The sequence below is a fragment of the Oryctolagus cuniculus genome, chromosome 3 (genome assembly GCF_051225735.1).
Source record: "Oryctolagus cuniculus isolate XC-2025 breed Fujian yellow rabbit chromosome 3, ASM5122573v1, whole genome shotgun sequence".
Lineage (NCBI taxonomy): Eukaryota > Metazoa > Chordata > Mammalia > Lagomorpha > Leporidae > Oryctolagus > Oryctolagus cuniculus.
The window spans coordinates 692,175-705,299 of record NC_142869.1 but is presented as its reverse complement, the minus strand read 5'-3'; the positions used below and the strand labels follow the sequence as shown (position 1 = coordinate 705,299).

Below are 13,125 nucleotides of genomic sequence, written 5' to 3'. Positions count from 1 at the left end.
GGGCCCCAGCACTCGGGCATCTTCCACTGCCTCGCAGGCCATTAGCAGGGAGCTGGATTGGAAGTGGAGCAGCCGGGACTCAAACAGCAGCTTACAGCGCTGGCCCTAAATGTCGTTCTGTTAATTTGAACTGGAAATGCTGGTGTAAACGCATCATTTATGTTTATTTTTAGAAAGCCTCACACCCAGTAGTAGTGAGCACCGTGACTGCCCAGCTGTGGGCTCCAGGTACCTTCTGCACGGAGGGAGCCAGGAGCCTTGGAGAACTGCGTGACTCAGAGACAGGAGCAAGACACAGACAGCGCCAGCCCAGAACCTGCTGTGTACAAAAGCAGCTTTCAGATTCAACTGGGGTCGGGTCTCAAGGGACCAGGAGCCAAGCTGCTGGCGGACATCCAGGGTGGGCGCCGTGCACCAGGCTGCACCACCCGACACATCCGCAGGCCACACAGCACGGCCTGGTTGAGTCCCAGCTCCTCCACTTCCAAGCCAGCTCCCTGCTGACGTGCCTGGAGGCAGCAGGGATGGGTCAAGGACTTGAGTCCCTGGCACCTACGTGAGAAACCAGGACGGAGCTCCAAGTTCCTGGCTTCAGCCTGGCCCAGCGCTGGCCATTGCAGTCATTTGGGGAGTGAACCAGCTAAGATAAGATTCTTTCCTCCCCCTCTCTCCCTCCCTCCCCCCCTCTCTCCCTTTCAAATAAAACATTTTTTAAAGATTTATTTGTTTGAAAAGCAGAGTTACAGAGAGATGGTGGCGGTGGGGAGATAGAGAGAGACAGAGAGAGATCTTCCATCCTGGTTCATTCCCCAAATGGCTGCAACAGCCAAGGCTGGAGCAGGCTGAAGCCAGGCACCTGGGACTCCATCCGGGTCTCCCCCGTGGGTGCAGGGGCTCATGGGTTTGGGCCATCTTCCTCTGCTTTCCCAGGCCCTTAGCAGGAGCTGGATCAGAAGTGGAGCAGCTGGGACTTGAACCAGTGCCCACAGGGGATGCCAGACTTGGAGACGGTGGCTTCACCCGCTGCACCACAGCACTGGCCCCTCGTATGAATTTTTTTAAAAATGTTAAAGGAAAATTAGTGACAACAATGGAGCTGAGGGACCGACCCTGTCTGCGAGCTGGTGGACAAGGACAGAATTCAAACCTGGTTCCTGCGTGCCAGGGCGTCCAGGCCGTGAGGGTCCTGGGCCGTGCAGACCCTCAGCTGGGGAAGGCAGGAATGACAGCAGGGGGCGGCTGGGGGCGGGGTCTCGGTGGCTGCCCCAGGGTCAGGTGTGGCGCCTGCAGGGATGGACTGCAGGGATGGACCCCTGCTGGGCTGGGGTCAGTCCCTGCAGCACTCAGACGGACTTGGCCCATCAGGTGTGGGTGAACGAGACACAAGCCCCTCTCTCCAGGCCACCAAGCAGCCCCTGCAAAGACCACGTGGACCCGAGTCCTCTAGGCACTCAGAGCCACAGGAAGCGCAGGTCACTCCTGCAGCCAAGACTAAAGGGGACAGACTGAGAGACCCAGGAGGCATCACCACGGGCGACGGCAGAGCTCCGCCCTGTGGAGTCACCACGGGCGACAGCAGACCTGGCACGTGGCGCTGTCGGGGTAATCGAGACGCTGGGGCTTCCCTCTGCCCGCTGCGCGCCTGACACTGCTGGGGCTCCCCCAGGAGCAGCAGGCGGCACTGCAGACCTGCCCAGCACACTGAGGACGTCCACAGAAAGTTTCTCAGAGCCCACAGCTCGCATTCAGCCAGGGGACAGTGGGGGGGGCTGAGGGGCAGAGGCGGGGCGGTGAGGCCTGATGGGGCCCCACACCTGCAGGGCTGGCCCTTGGGGAAGTTCTTATGAAGAACGGGCAAGGAGGGGCCCTGGGCATGTGGGTGCCAGGTCTCGGCGTGGGGCGTGGGGCGTGGTAGGCTACGCACAGTTCTCGCTCCTGTTTTTCAGTGTTCTCAAGTTGCAAAGGAAAACTACAGCTAAAGAAATGACATGGACAGACAAGGCTCTCGGCCAGTGTAGCGGCGAGGGGCGACGCTCCCAGCTGTTGTTGGGGTGTGGGGGTGCCCACTCCCTGTCCTGGGGGTGTGCGGTGCCTGCTCTCTTGTTGGGGTGTGGGGTGTCTCTCTCTCTGTTGCAGGGGTGTGGGGGTGCCTGCTCTGTTATAAGGTGTGGGGGTGAGCCTGCTCCCTCTGTTGTAGGGGTGGGGGGGAGCCTGCTCCCCTCTGCCAGTGTGGGGGTTGCAGGAGGAGCCGGGTGGGAGCATCCCTGTGAGTAGATGGGAAACCCAGCCAGTGCCTGGCTCCAAGCAGAAGCAGGCTTGTGTAGGAGCAGAGGAGGAAAATGCTGGGTGAGGCCAGGTGGGCCGGGGCCACGGGCTCGGGGTCTCCCCTCCCACTCCCTGGAAGTGACACTGGCATGCTGAGGCCTCGTCTCCTGAGCCCTGTGAGCCCATGAGAGGGGCCACGGCAGCCACGGCAGCCACGGCACTCTGCTCAGGTCACAGAGACACAAGCTGTAGGCCTTCCTCTGGGCTCCCAGCAACTAACGTCCCAGGCCTCCATTTCCAGACGCCCCCAAGAACTGCTCAGAAAACCCTTGTCACAACGGAGGGACCTGCGTGCCAGGTGCTGAGGCCCACGGCTGCGACTGCGGACCAGGGTTCAAAGGCAGGCGCTGTGAGCTCGGTAGGTGGGGGCAGGCCGCCAAGCCGAGGCCCAGCCTCGGACACTTGACCCAGGGCTGCGACTGCGGACCAGGGGCCTGCTGAGGCCCGGCCTCGGACTCCTGACCCAGGGCTGTGACTGCGGGCCAGGGCCCTGCCGAGGCCCGGCCTCGGACTCCTGACCCAGGGCTGCGACTGCGGGCCAGGGCCCTGCCGAGGCCCAGCCTCGGACTCCTGACCCAGGGCTGTGACTGCGGGCCAGGGCCCTGCCGAGGCCTGGGGCTGTGACTGCGGACCAGGGCCCTGCCGAGGCCCGGCCTCAGACACCTGTCCCCAGAGCCCCGACTTGCTCCAGGACCACTGGGCCGTGAGGGGCCAGGCCGTGGATCTTAGACGTGGGTGTGCTCAGGAAGAAAGCATGCCGGCCGTGTCAGAGAGAAGCAGGAGGCACAGTGCAGGGCCGGCCAGGGAAGGAGGAACTCCCCGCTCTGGGCTGAGCTCAGGGGCATGCGAAGCTGCCGACCCTCAGGCCGCAGGCGGGTCAGCACCCTGGAGACAGGGACTTGCCCAGAAGGTGGCCTGTGCGGACGCCCTAGGCACGGCAGGCTGCAGGGCTGGGGGCTCTCAAAGGGCAGGAGCCTGGCCCTGAGCCGCCTTCTCCTCTGTGCACAGCCTGTAGGAAGGTGCCTCGCCCATGCACCCGGCTCTTCTCCGAGACCAAGTCGGTTCCGGTCTGGGAGGGGGGTGTCTGCCACCACGTGTAAGTCGTCCCCACCCGGAGCCTCATGCCCACCTGACCCAAGGGAGGGCGGGGGTGGGGGCGGGGCACGCACAAACGGCCTTGCTCTAACGACCTGGTCCCCACTCCTCCCCCGCCCCAACCCCGGTGGCCCAGCTCAGGAGCAGTCGCTGGGAGGGCCCCTCCAGCACCTCTGCCCCAGCCCGCTGCGGGCGGGGTCTCCAGAGCTCTGCCATTCTCCCACCGTGTGGCCCTGGGCTCGTCACTCAGGCCTCAGCGTCGCCATGTGTGAAGTGGGCTAGCGCGTCCGTCGGCATGTTTCTGGCGCCCCGTGTGACCGGGGTCACGGTCCCAGCCGAGGCCAGCACCCAGAGCTCTGTGTAGGGGCGCAGCAGGCGCTCATGCTGGGGAAAGCAGGCCAGGTGCGGCGGAGAGCAGATGTGGGGAGCAGCGGGCATCAGACAGGGCCAGGGACAGGGACACTGCGCCCATGTGGAGGGGGGACACCTGAGGGAAGAACGTTCCAGACCGTCCGTATCCACTGCCAAAACCCTGGAGCAGTCTGGGGCCCGCAGGGCTGGAGCCGTGAGCAAGGCGGGGGGGGGGGGGTGATGGGGGCCCCAGGTGATGGGGGCCCCAGGTGAAACGGGAGCTGCTGAGGGGTCCTGAGCAGGCACGCGGGACCCTCCAGACGCCCCAGGGACATGCGGCTAGGAAGCCAGGCCTTCTCCGCACTGACGGCCACGTTAGCGTCCACGGCGTCCAGCGGTGCCGACTACCAGGTCCCGGTGCTGGACGCCCCTCCCAGGGCCCCGACGAGGAGAGCGCTTCACTCCCCCTGGTGTTTGTGAGCAAACGGCTGGGCCTGGCCGCGTCTGTCTCCGGTACAGACGCAGAGCGTGTGGGTGCCACGTGACTGAGATGGCCGGGTCCCCGCTGCCACGCTGCTGTTTGTTTTCTGTCCTTTTCCACTTTTCCCAACTGTGGATCATGCTTTAGGATTCCATTTTACCCTCACCATTTGTCTACGAACTATGAGAGGTCTTTAAAAAAAAGCGTGGAAAATACCTATTACAAAGAAAGAAACGATGCATGCATTTCAAAATGTTTGCACCAAAAAGAAATCCATTTTAGCTCCATTTTTCCATGAGCTCTTTGAAGCGGTTTACGGTTCCAGCGGCTGCTCGGGACGGGCACCCCGTTGCCCTCACGTGGCCTCCACCCCCTCCACCCCGTGCAATGCTGTCCGCAGGGGTTCTTACTCCCATGTAGGCTGTGGGCTGCACAGAATGCTCATTTTGCACTTAGCAGAAAATGATTTTTCCGTTTGAAAGCACAAGACCTTTTGTATTTGTTTGTACGTTTACCATTTCCACCCCTCTTCACTTGCTGTGGAAGGAAGGTCCGTCACTCCTCCGGGCCTAAAGAACTTACTGTAACCATTTAAAAAGATTTATTTATTCATTTGAAAGGCAGAGTTACAGAGGCAGAGGTAGTGAGAGAGAGGGGTCTTCCAGCTCCTGGTTCTCTCCCCAGAGGGCCACAATGCCTGGAGCTTCTTCAAAAAGCCAGGAGCCAGGAGCGTCCTCCAGGTCTCCCACGTGGGTGCAGGGGCCCAAGCACTTGGGCCATCTTCTACTGCTTTCCCGGGCCACAGCAGAGAGCTGGATTGGAAGTGGAGCAGCCGGGACTAGAACCGGAGCCCACATGGGATTTTCTGGCGCTGCAGGTGCCGGCCCCTTTGTAATATTCCTTACAGCTCAGGTCTGTGGGTGACGAAGTCTCTCTGCCTTTGCCTGTCTGAAAAGGTCTTAATTTTAAACACTTTCATAAACTTTATATTTTATTTTATTCACTCATTGATTCATTCAAAAGGCGGAGAAAACGAGAGAGACGGAAAGACAGAAAACACCTCCTATCTGCCATTCGCTCTCTAAACGGCTACAACAGCCAGGGCCAGGATCTCCATCCGGGTCTCCCACACGGGCGCAGGGGCCCAGTCGTTGCACCATTTTCCGTCGCCTTCCCAGGAGCAGTAGCAGGGGACTGGGAGGGAAGCAGAGCAGCGAGGACTTGAACCCGCGCTCCAGTGTGAGATCCAGGGCTTGCAAGCAGTGGCTCAAACCACTGGGCCACAATGCCAGCTCCTAAACATGTCTGCTCATTTTCACCTAGGTGAGAGGCAGAGGGAGGGCGTGAGAGGCACCGTCCACCCACAGGCTCCCTCCCCAAACGCCCACGACAGCCAGGCTGGGCCAGGCCCAAGCTGGGGGCCCAGAACTCCGCCCACGTCCGCCATGTGGGTAGCCGGGCTGCAGAAGCTGCGGGTGGCGCGGGTGCCAGCTCTCCCGGTGCCCTCAGCACTTCCTGCTGGACAGCTCTGGAGCCACACCTGTGTGCCCCGGGCGTGGCAGGGCGTGGCTGCCGTGCCACTGCGGCTCTGGTGGCTGGCGCCGCCCTTCTCTGGATTCACCGCCTCTTGTTTCTGGGTTCCCTCAAACTTGGAAACCTGGGCCAGGACGGCTTCCCCCTCACCTGTGTCCTGTCCCTGTGTTTCTTTCCACTCTGGAGCTCCAGTCACGTGTGTCAAACTAACACTGCCACAGTCACACGAGTCACACTAACACTGCCAGTCACATGTGTAAGACACACTGCCCAGTTACATGTGTGTCAGACTAACCACCCACAGTCACACACGTCAGACTAACATTGCCACAGTCACGCGTGTCAGACTAACACTGCCACAGTCATGCGTGTCAGACTAACCACCCAGTCACATGTGTGCCAAATACTGCCCACAGTCACACACGTCAGACTAATACTGCCCACAGTCATACACATGTCAGATTAACACTGCCCACAGTTACATGTGTGTCAGACTAATACTACCCAGTCACGTGTGTCAGACTAACACTGTCCAGTTACACGTGTGTCAGACTAACTGCCCACAGTCACAGGTGTCAGACTAACACTGCCACAGTCACGTGTGTCAGACTAACACTGCCACAGTCACACATCAAACACTGACACAGTCACACGTGTCACACTAACACTGCCCAGTCACACATGCGTCAGACTAATACTGCCCACAGTCATGCATGTCAGACTAACACTGCCAGTCACATGTGTAAGACACACTGCCCAGTTACATGTGTGTCAGACTAACCGCCCAGTCACATGTGTGTCAAATACTGCCCACAGTCACACACATGTCAGACTAACACTGCCCACAGTTACATGTGTGTCAGACTAACTGCCCACAGTTGCACACATGTAGACTAACACTGCCCACAGTCACACACATGTAGACTAACACTGCCCACAGTACACATGTGTAGACTAACACTGCCCACAGTACACTCCTGTAGGCTAACACTGCCTGCAGTCACACGCATGTAGACTAGCACTGCCCACAGTCACACATGTTTAGGCTAACACTGCCTGCAGTCACACGCATGTAGGCTAACACTGCCCACAGTACATGCATGTAGACTAACACTGCCCATAGTACACCTGTGTAGGCTAACACTGCCTGCAGTCACACGCATGTAGACTAACACTGCCCACAGTCACACATGTTTAGGCTAACACTGCCCACAGTCACATGCATGTAGACTAACACTGCCCACAGTACACTCGTGTAGGCTAACACTGCCCACAGTCACACGTGTGTAGGCTAACACTGCCTGCAGTCACACGCATGTAGACTAACACTGCCCACAGTTCACTGCAGCTCTCTTCACTCTGCAGTCCACTTGCTCTTGTTTCTGGGCCGATTCTACTGCTCAGTGCTCAAGGTCCCTCATCCCTTCTTTGGCAGCATCCAAGCGTCCAGTGTGCCCTCAGCACTGCCCAGCGCACTTGCCACTCCGGGGCCTGGGCCCCAGATTCTTCGCTGGCTCCCCCGTGTTTCCCTGCACCCTTTATCTTCCTGAGCCCACTGACCACGTGGGACAGGAATGTCGGTCACCACTCACTGCTGGGCCTTCCAGTCGAGCCTCTGTCTCCAGGCTGTGGGCCACACTTTGTCCTCCATGTTCTTTAAACGTCTCACAACACTTTACTGGGTGCTGCACCTTAGAATCTGATGGTACTGAGTACTGGATTTTCCAGGTGTTCAAGCATGTTCCTGAGTCTGGTTTAACACTCTGCACCATGCTTGGAGCAGCCGATTCCTGGGCTGATTCCAGCCCCTCTAAGACAGCACAGCCTTCCGGAGTGTCTGTGGCAGGGCTGCGGCACTGGGAGTGGCTCGGCGGCTCTTCCCTGCTGGGCTCTTCCCTGCTGGGCTCTTCCCTGCTGGGCTCTTCCCTGCTGGCCTTGGGTTCTCCCCGAGCGTCACATGCAGCTTCCCCTGCATCCGTCCCCGGGGGCTCAAGGAGACCCTCGGCAGATTCTCAAGCTCCCTCCGCTCCATTCTCTTACTCCGCCTCCCCACACCGCTGTCTGCTCAGCCCCGTGGGACCACTGCAGCCCAGAGGGGCTTTGGGGCGGCTCCCAGGTCTCGCTGGTGTTCCTCAGGCCGGCTTCTGTCCTTGCACCACCTGCTCTCAAACTTCTAAAAAGTCACTTCCTGTGCTGCTGCCTGGTAGGAGGTGAACCCCAGCTCCAGTTCTCCCTTAGGGCCAGGAGAACCCTCACCAGGCGTTCTGAACCCTAGAGTCCATCAGCCGCGGCACGAGGAGCTGCTGGGATCTCCAGTGGCTCGAACGCAGCCCAGCTTGGGCATCCCTCACCACCTGCAAGCCCGCGCGGTGGCTGCTGGGCGAGCCCTGCCCCCTTCACACGGAGCCAGGCTGCACGCAAGGGGCAGGGCTGGAGTCAGGGCTCCTGCGTCTCTGTCCACACCGGTGCCGGTGGCCCCAAGGCTTCCAGACTTCTCGGGAGAACATGCACACCACTCCGAGAGTGAGGCCATTCGTGCCCAAGGCCCTGGGCTCTGCGGCCTGCCTCAGGCAAAGTCACAACACGGGAACTGCACACGTCATCTTCACTGTCACGTGACGTGTCCTGCGGGGGTGGGGGGACGGCCTTGCACTGGCTCCCCACGGTGGGTGCGGCGGCAACACCCGCTTCCTTGTGACAACAGGTATAAGAGAATCTACAGAGTGCGCCACGACGTCTGCTTCAGAGAGAGCTGCGAGAGCACCAGCCTCAAGAAACCCCACACAGGTGCCGTCCAGGGACGAGGCCCAGCCTGCGTCCTGCATGCAGCGCGCGGTGACGGGGCAAGGGTGGCCTGGGACAGAATGCTAGGGGATGCTGCAGGCCTGCAGGCCGACCCGGCTGCCTGCCCCGAAGGGTGGCCTGTGCAGCCCTGCTCCACTAAGCAACTGTGATCATGTGCATGTGTGAGCGTGCGCATGTGTGTGTGTGTGCATGTGTGAGCGTGCGCATGTGTGTGCATGTGTGATCGTGCACATGTGTGGGAGTGTTCGTGCATGTGCATGTATGCGCATATGCATGTGTGAGCGTGTGTGCATGTATGTGTGTATGCATGTGTGAGCGTGTGCACGTGCACGTGTGCATGTGTGAGCATGTGCGAGCATGTGTATTGTGATCATGTGTATGTGTGCATGTGTGTGCGTGTGTGTGCACATGTGTGAGAGTGTGCGTGTTCATGTGTGTGTATGTGCATATGTATGTGTTACCATGTGCATGTATGCGTGTGTGCATGTGTGAGCATGTGCATGTGTGCACGTGTGTGCATGTGTGCACGTGCATGTGTGCACGTGTGCATGTGTGCACGTGTGCATGTGTGTGCATGTGCATGTCTGTGAGCACACCCGCCTGCAAAGCACAGCACAGGGGTGGCGCTGGGGTTCGTGCCAGCCGCGCATGTGCACACGGGGCGCTGTGACAGGCCCAGGCACGTCTGTGACTGTGGCAAACCTCCGAGCACTCTGACTCACTCGACCCAGGGCCTTTCCCCGTAGGCCCTGGACAGAGCTGGGGCCATGGCAGGCTCTGAGGGAGCAGTGTGCAGGCCCTATCCTGCTGGCCACAGACTGGCCACAGCCACAGGAAAGGCCCCTCCCTAAGGGCAGCTCCTGAACACCTGTCACGCAGCCGGGCTGCCGTCCTCGTCCCTCACAAGACCACCTCAGCCAGGTGGACACACACAGAGAAGCACTGACCTCCACAGTGGAGTCTGTGCTCCCCACGCCAGAAAGGACACGAGCCAAGCCAGGCCTGCCCTCCGCAGCAGCTGGGGCAGAGGTGGTTGGAGGGTCAAGGGTGTCTTTCTCATTAAACACCCTCTCCATTTCAGGAAACAAAGTAACAGTCAAACACTGAAGAAATCTTAAGGTAAGTCCCCCGCCACCCGCAGAGCTGTCCCCAAGAGGGAGAGGCGCCCCTGCCCTGAGCCTCTGAGGGCCCTGCTGGTCGCGGCCCCCAGGGCAGGAGGCTCTGGAATTCCCTGTGGGGCATCTGAGCAAACAGACCCGCAAGGCCTCCCTGCACAGGTCCGGGTCCCACCAGCGGCAACGTCTCCAGCTGGCAGAGAGGCTCCCGGGGCGGGGCGAACCCCATCTCTCCCAGGGAAACCCAGCCAAGAAGCCCGGGCAGCTACAATGGGGCGGGGCGAACCCCATCTCTCCCAGGGAAACCCAGCCAAGAAGCCCTGGCAGCTACAATGGGGCAGGCAGGCTCCGAATGGCAAGACTGATGGGCACCTGGAAGGAGGTGGGACTGGGACAGTGTGAGGGCGGGGTGCTGAGAGCACCCTCCTGAAGAACCTTTCAGGAAGTCTCTCTCCAGATCACACGGACACGGGAACCCTGAGTCCTCACACCATCCACACGGACACGGGAGCCCTGAGTCCTCACACCATCCACACGGACACGGGAACCCTGAGTCCTCACACCATCCACACGGACACGGGAACCCTGAGTCCTCACACCATCCACACGGACACAGGAGCCCTGAGTCCCCCCCACACCATCCACACGGACACGGGAGCCCTGAGTCCCCCAACACCATCCACACGGACACGGGAACCCTGAGTCCTCACACCATCCACACGGACACGGGAACCCTGAGTCCTCACACCATCCACACGGACACGGGAACCCTGAGTCCTCACACCATCCACACGGACACGGGAACCCTGAGTCCTCACACCATCCACACGGACACGGGAACCCTGAGTCCTCACACCATCCACACGGACACGGGAACCCTGAGTCCTCACACCATCCACACGGACACGGGGGCCCTGAGTCCTCACACCATCCACACGGACACGGGGGCCCTGAGTCCTCACACCATCCACACGGACACGGGGGCCCTGAGTCCTCACACCATCCACACGGACACGGGAACCCTGAGTCCTCACACCATCCACACGGACACGGGAACCCTGAGTCCTCACACCATCCACACGGACACGGGAACCCTGAGTCCTCACACCATCCACACGGACACGGGAACCCTGAGTCCTCACACCATCCACACGGACACGGGAACCCTGAGTCCTCACACCATCCACACGGACACGGGAACCCTGAGTCCTCACACCATCCACACGGACACGGGAACCCTGAGTCCTCACACCATCCACACGGACACGGGAACCCTGAGTCCTCACACCATCCACACGGACACGGGGGCCCTGAGTCCTCACACCATCCACACGGACACGGGGGCCCTGAGTCCTCACACCATCCACACGGACACGGGAACCCTGAGTCCTCACACCATCCACACGGACACGGGAACCCTGAGTCCTCACACCATCCACACGGACACGGGAACCCTGAGTCCTCACACCATCCACACGGACACGGGGGCCCTGAGTCCTCACACCATCCACACGGACACGGGGGCCCTGAGTCCTCACACCATCCACACGGACACGGGGGCCCTGAGTCCTCACACCATCCACACGGACACGGGGGCCCTGAGTCCTCACACCATCCACACGGACACGGGGGCCCTGAGTCCTCACACCATCCACACGGACACGGGGGCCCTGAGTCCTCACACCATCCACACGGACACGGGGGCCCTGAGTCCTCACACCATCCACACGGACACGGGGGCCCTGAGTCCTCACACCATCCACACGGACACGGGAACCCTGAGTCCTCACACCATCCACACGGACACGGGGGCCCTGAGTCCTCACACCATCCACACGGACACGGGAACCCTGAGTCCTCACACCATCCACACGGACACGGGAACCCTGAGTCCTCACACCATCCACACGGACACGGGAACCCTGAGTCCTCACACCATCCACACGGACACGGGAGCCCTGAGTCCCCCAACACCATCCACACGGACACGGGAACCCTGAGTCCTCACACCATCCACACGGACACGGGAGCCCTGAGTCCTCACACCATCCACACGGACACGAGAATCCCAAGGATTCATTAATCCTGAAAGGAAAGAAACTGTTTGTTTAATCCAGCGTTTCCTCCCTCCTCGTCCACTCAGGCTGTCCAGGGGCCAGCACCACTGGTGTCTGCACCATAGCTGGGAAACATCGTGACACCTCGCCACAGCCTACAGGCCGCTTGGTGCCAACTGAACTTCCCATCGCCAGGACACTGGGAGTGAGGACAGGCGCTACGCCTGCCCCTTGAATGGGCCCCAGCAGTCCCCGCCTTGGGTGGAAAGCCACTGCAGAGCTGGCTGTGTCCCATGTGGCTAAGGAACGAGCCATCCCCTGCAGCAGCGTGGGCACCCAGCCCATCCAGACAGGAGCGATCTCTCCATAGAGAGCAGCTGGCAGGATCCACTGCCCTCTGCTCAGAGCCACAGCTCCTCCCCACCCCAGAGACACACTCGCACACCTCCACAGCAGGAAGTCACTGAAACAGTGACCTGACTTTCAAACTGTACTCAGCAAGCCCACGGCTTAGAAAAAGAAATCACAGCCGGCGCCGCGGCCCACGGGGCTAATCCTCCGCCTGCGGCACCGGCACCCCAGGTTCTAGTCCCGGTTGGGGCGTCAGATTCTGTCCCGGTTGCTCCTCTTCCAGTCCAGCTCTCTGCTGTGGCCAGGGAGTGCAGTGGGGGATGGCCCAAGTGCTTGGGCCCTGCACCCGCATGAGAGACCAGGAGAAGCACCTGGCTCCTGGCTTCAGATCGGTGCAGTGCTGGCTGTAGCAGCCATTTGAGGGATGAACCAATGGAAGGAAGACCTTTCTCTCTTTCTGTCAAAAAAAAAAAAAAAAAAGAAAAGAAAAAAAGAAAAGAAAGAAAGAAAAAGAAAATCACAAGCCCCAAATTCCAAGTGATCAAACACTGGCTTACACAGCACACATTCTGGAGACAATGGAGAAAACACAAATAAGCAAGAAACAGAAGTACACCCATCCTGCTCCCAGCACACGGGAGAATCAGGACACTAGCTGGAACCACACTGACAGGTCCCAGGAGAGAGACAGGAGGCAGAGTGGGAACAGAGGGGGTGTGGCTGTCAGGAGGGGTGTGGCTGTCACAGAGCAGGGGTGTGACTGTCAGGAGGGGGTGTGGCTGTCACAGAGCAGGGGTGTGGCTGCCACAGAGGAGGTGTGGCTGCCACAGAGGAGGGGATGTGGCTGTTACAGGAGGAGGTATGGCTGTCACAGAGGAGGGGTGTGGCTGTCACAGAGCAGGGGTGTGGCTGCCACAGAGGAGGGGGTGTGGCTGTCACAGGAGGAGATATGGCTGTCACAGCAGGGGGTGTGGCTGTCAGGAGGGGTTGTGGCTGCCACAGAGCAGGGGTG

General features: G+C 60.3%; 1 protein-coding gene across 4 annotated transcripts in view; it reads left to right on the top strand.

Moving 5' to 3' along the window:
* SNED1 (sushi, nidogen and EGF like domains 1) overlaps positions 1-13,125 on the top strand; it is a 64,756-nt gene that overhangs the window by 48,056 nt on the left and 3,575 nt on the right. For all 4 annotated transcript variants that reach the window (XM_051839354.3, XM_051839356.3, XM_051839355.3 and 1 more), the window contains exons 28-31: positions 2,567-2,683; positions 3,334-3,421; positions 8,490-8,572; positions 9,672-9,709. In XM_051839354.3, the coding sequence (XP_051695314.1) occupies positions 2,567-2,683; positions 3,334-3,421; positions 8,490-8,572; positions 9,672-9,697 (314 nt within the window). In that variant the 3' untranslated portion in view covers positions 9,698-9,709. The remainder of the gene's footprint in view (positions 1-2,566; positions 2,684-3,333; positions 3,422-8,489; positions 8,573-9,671; positions 9,710-13,125) is intronic.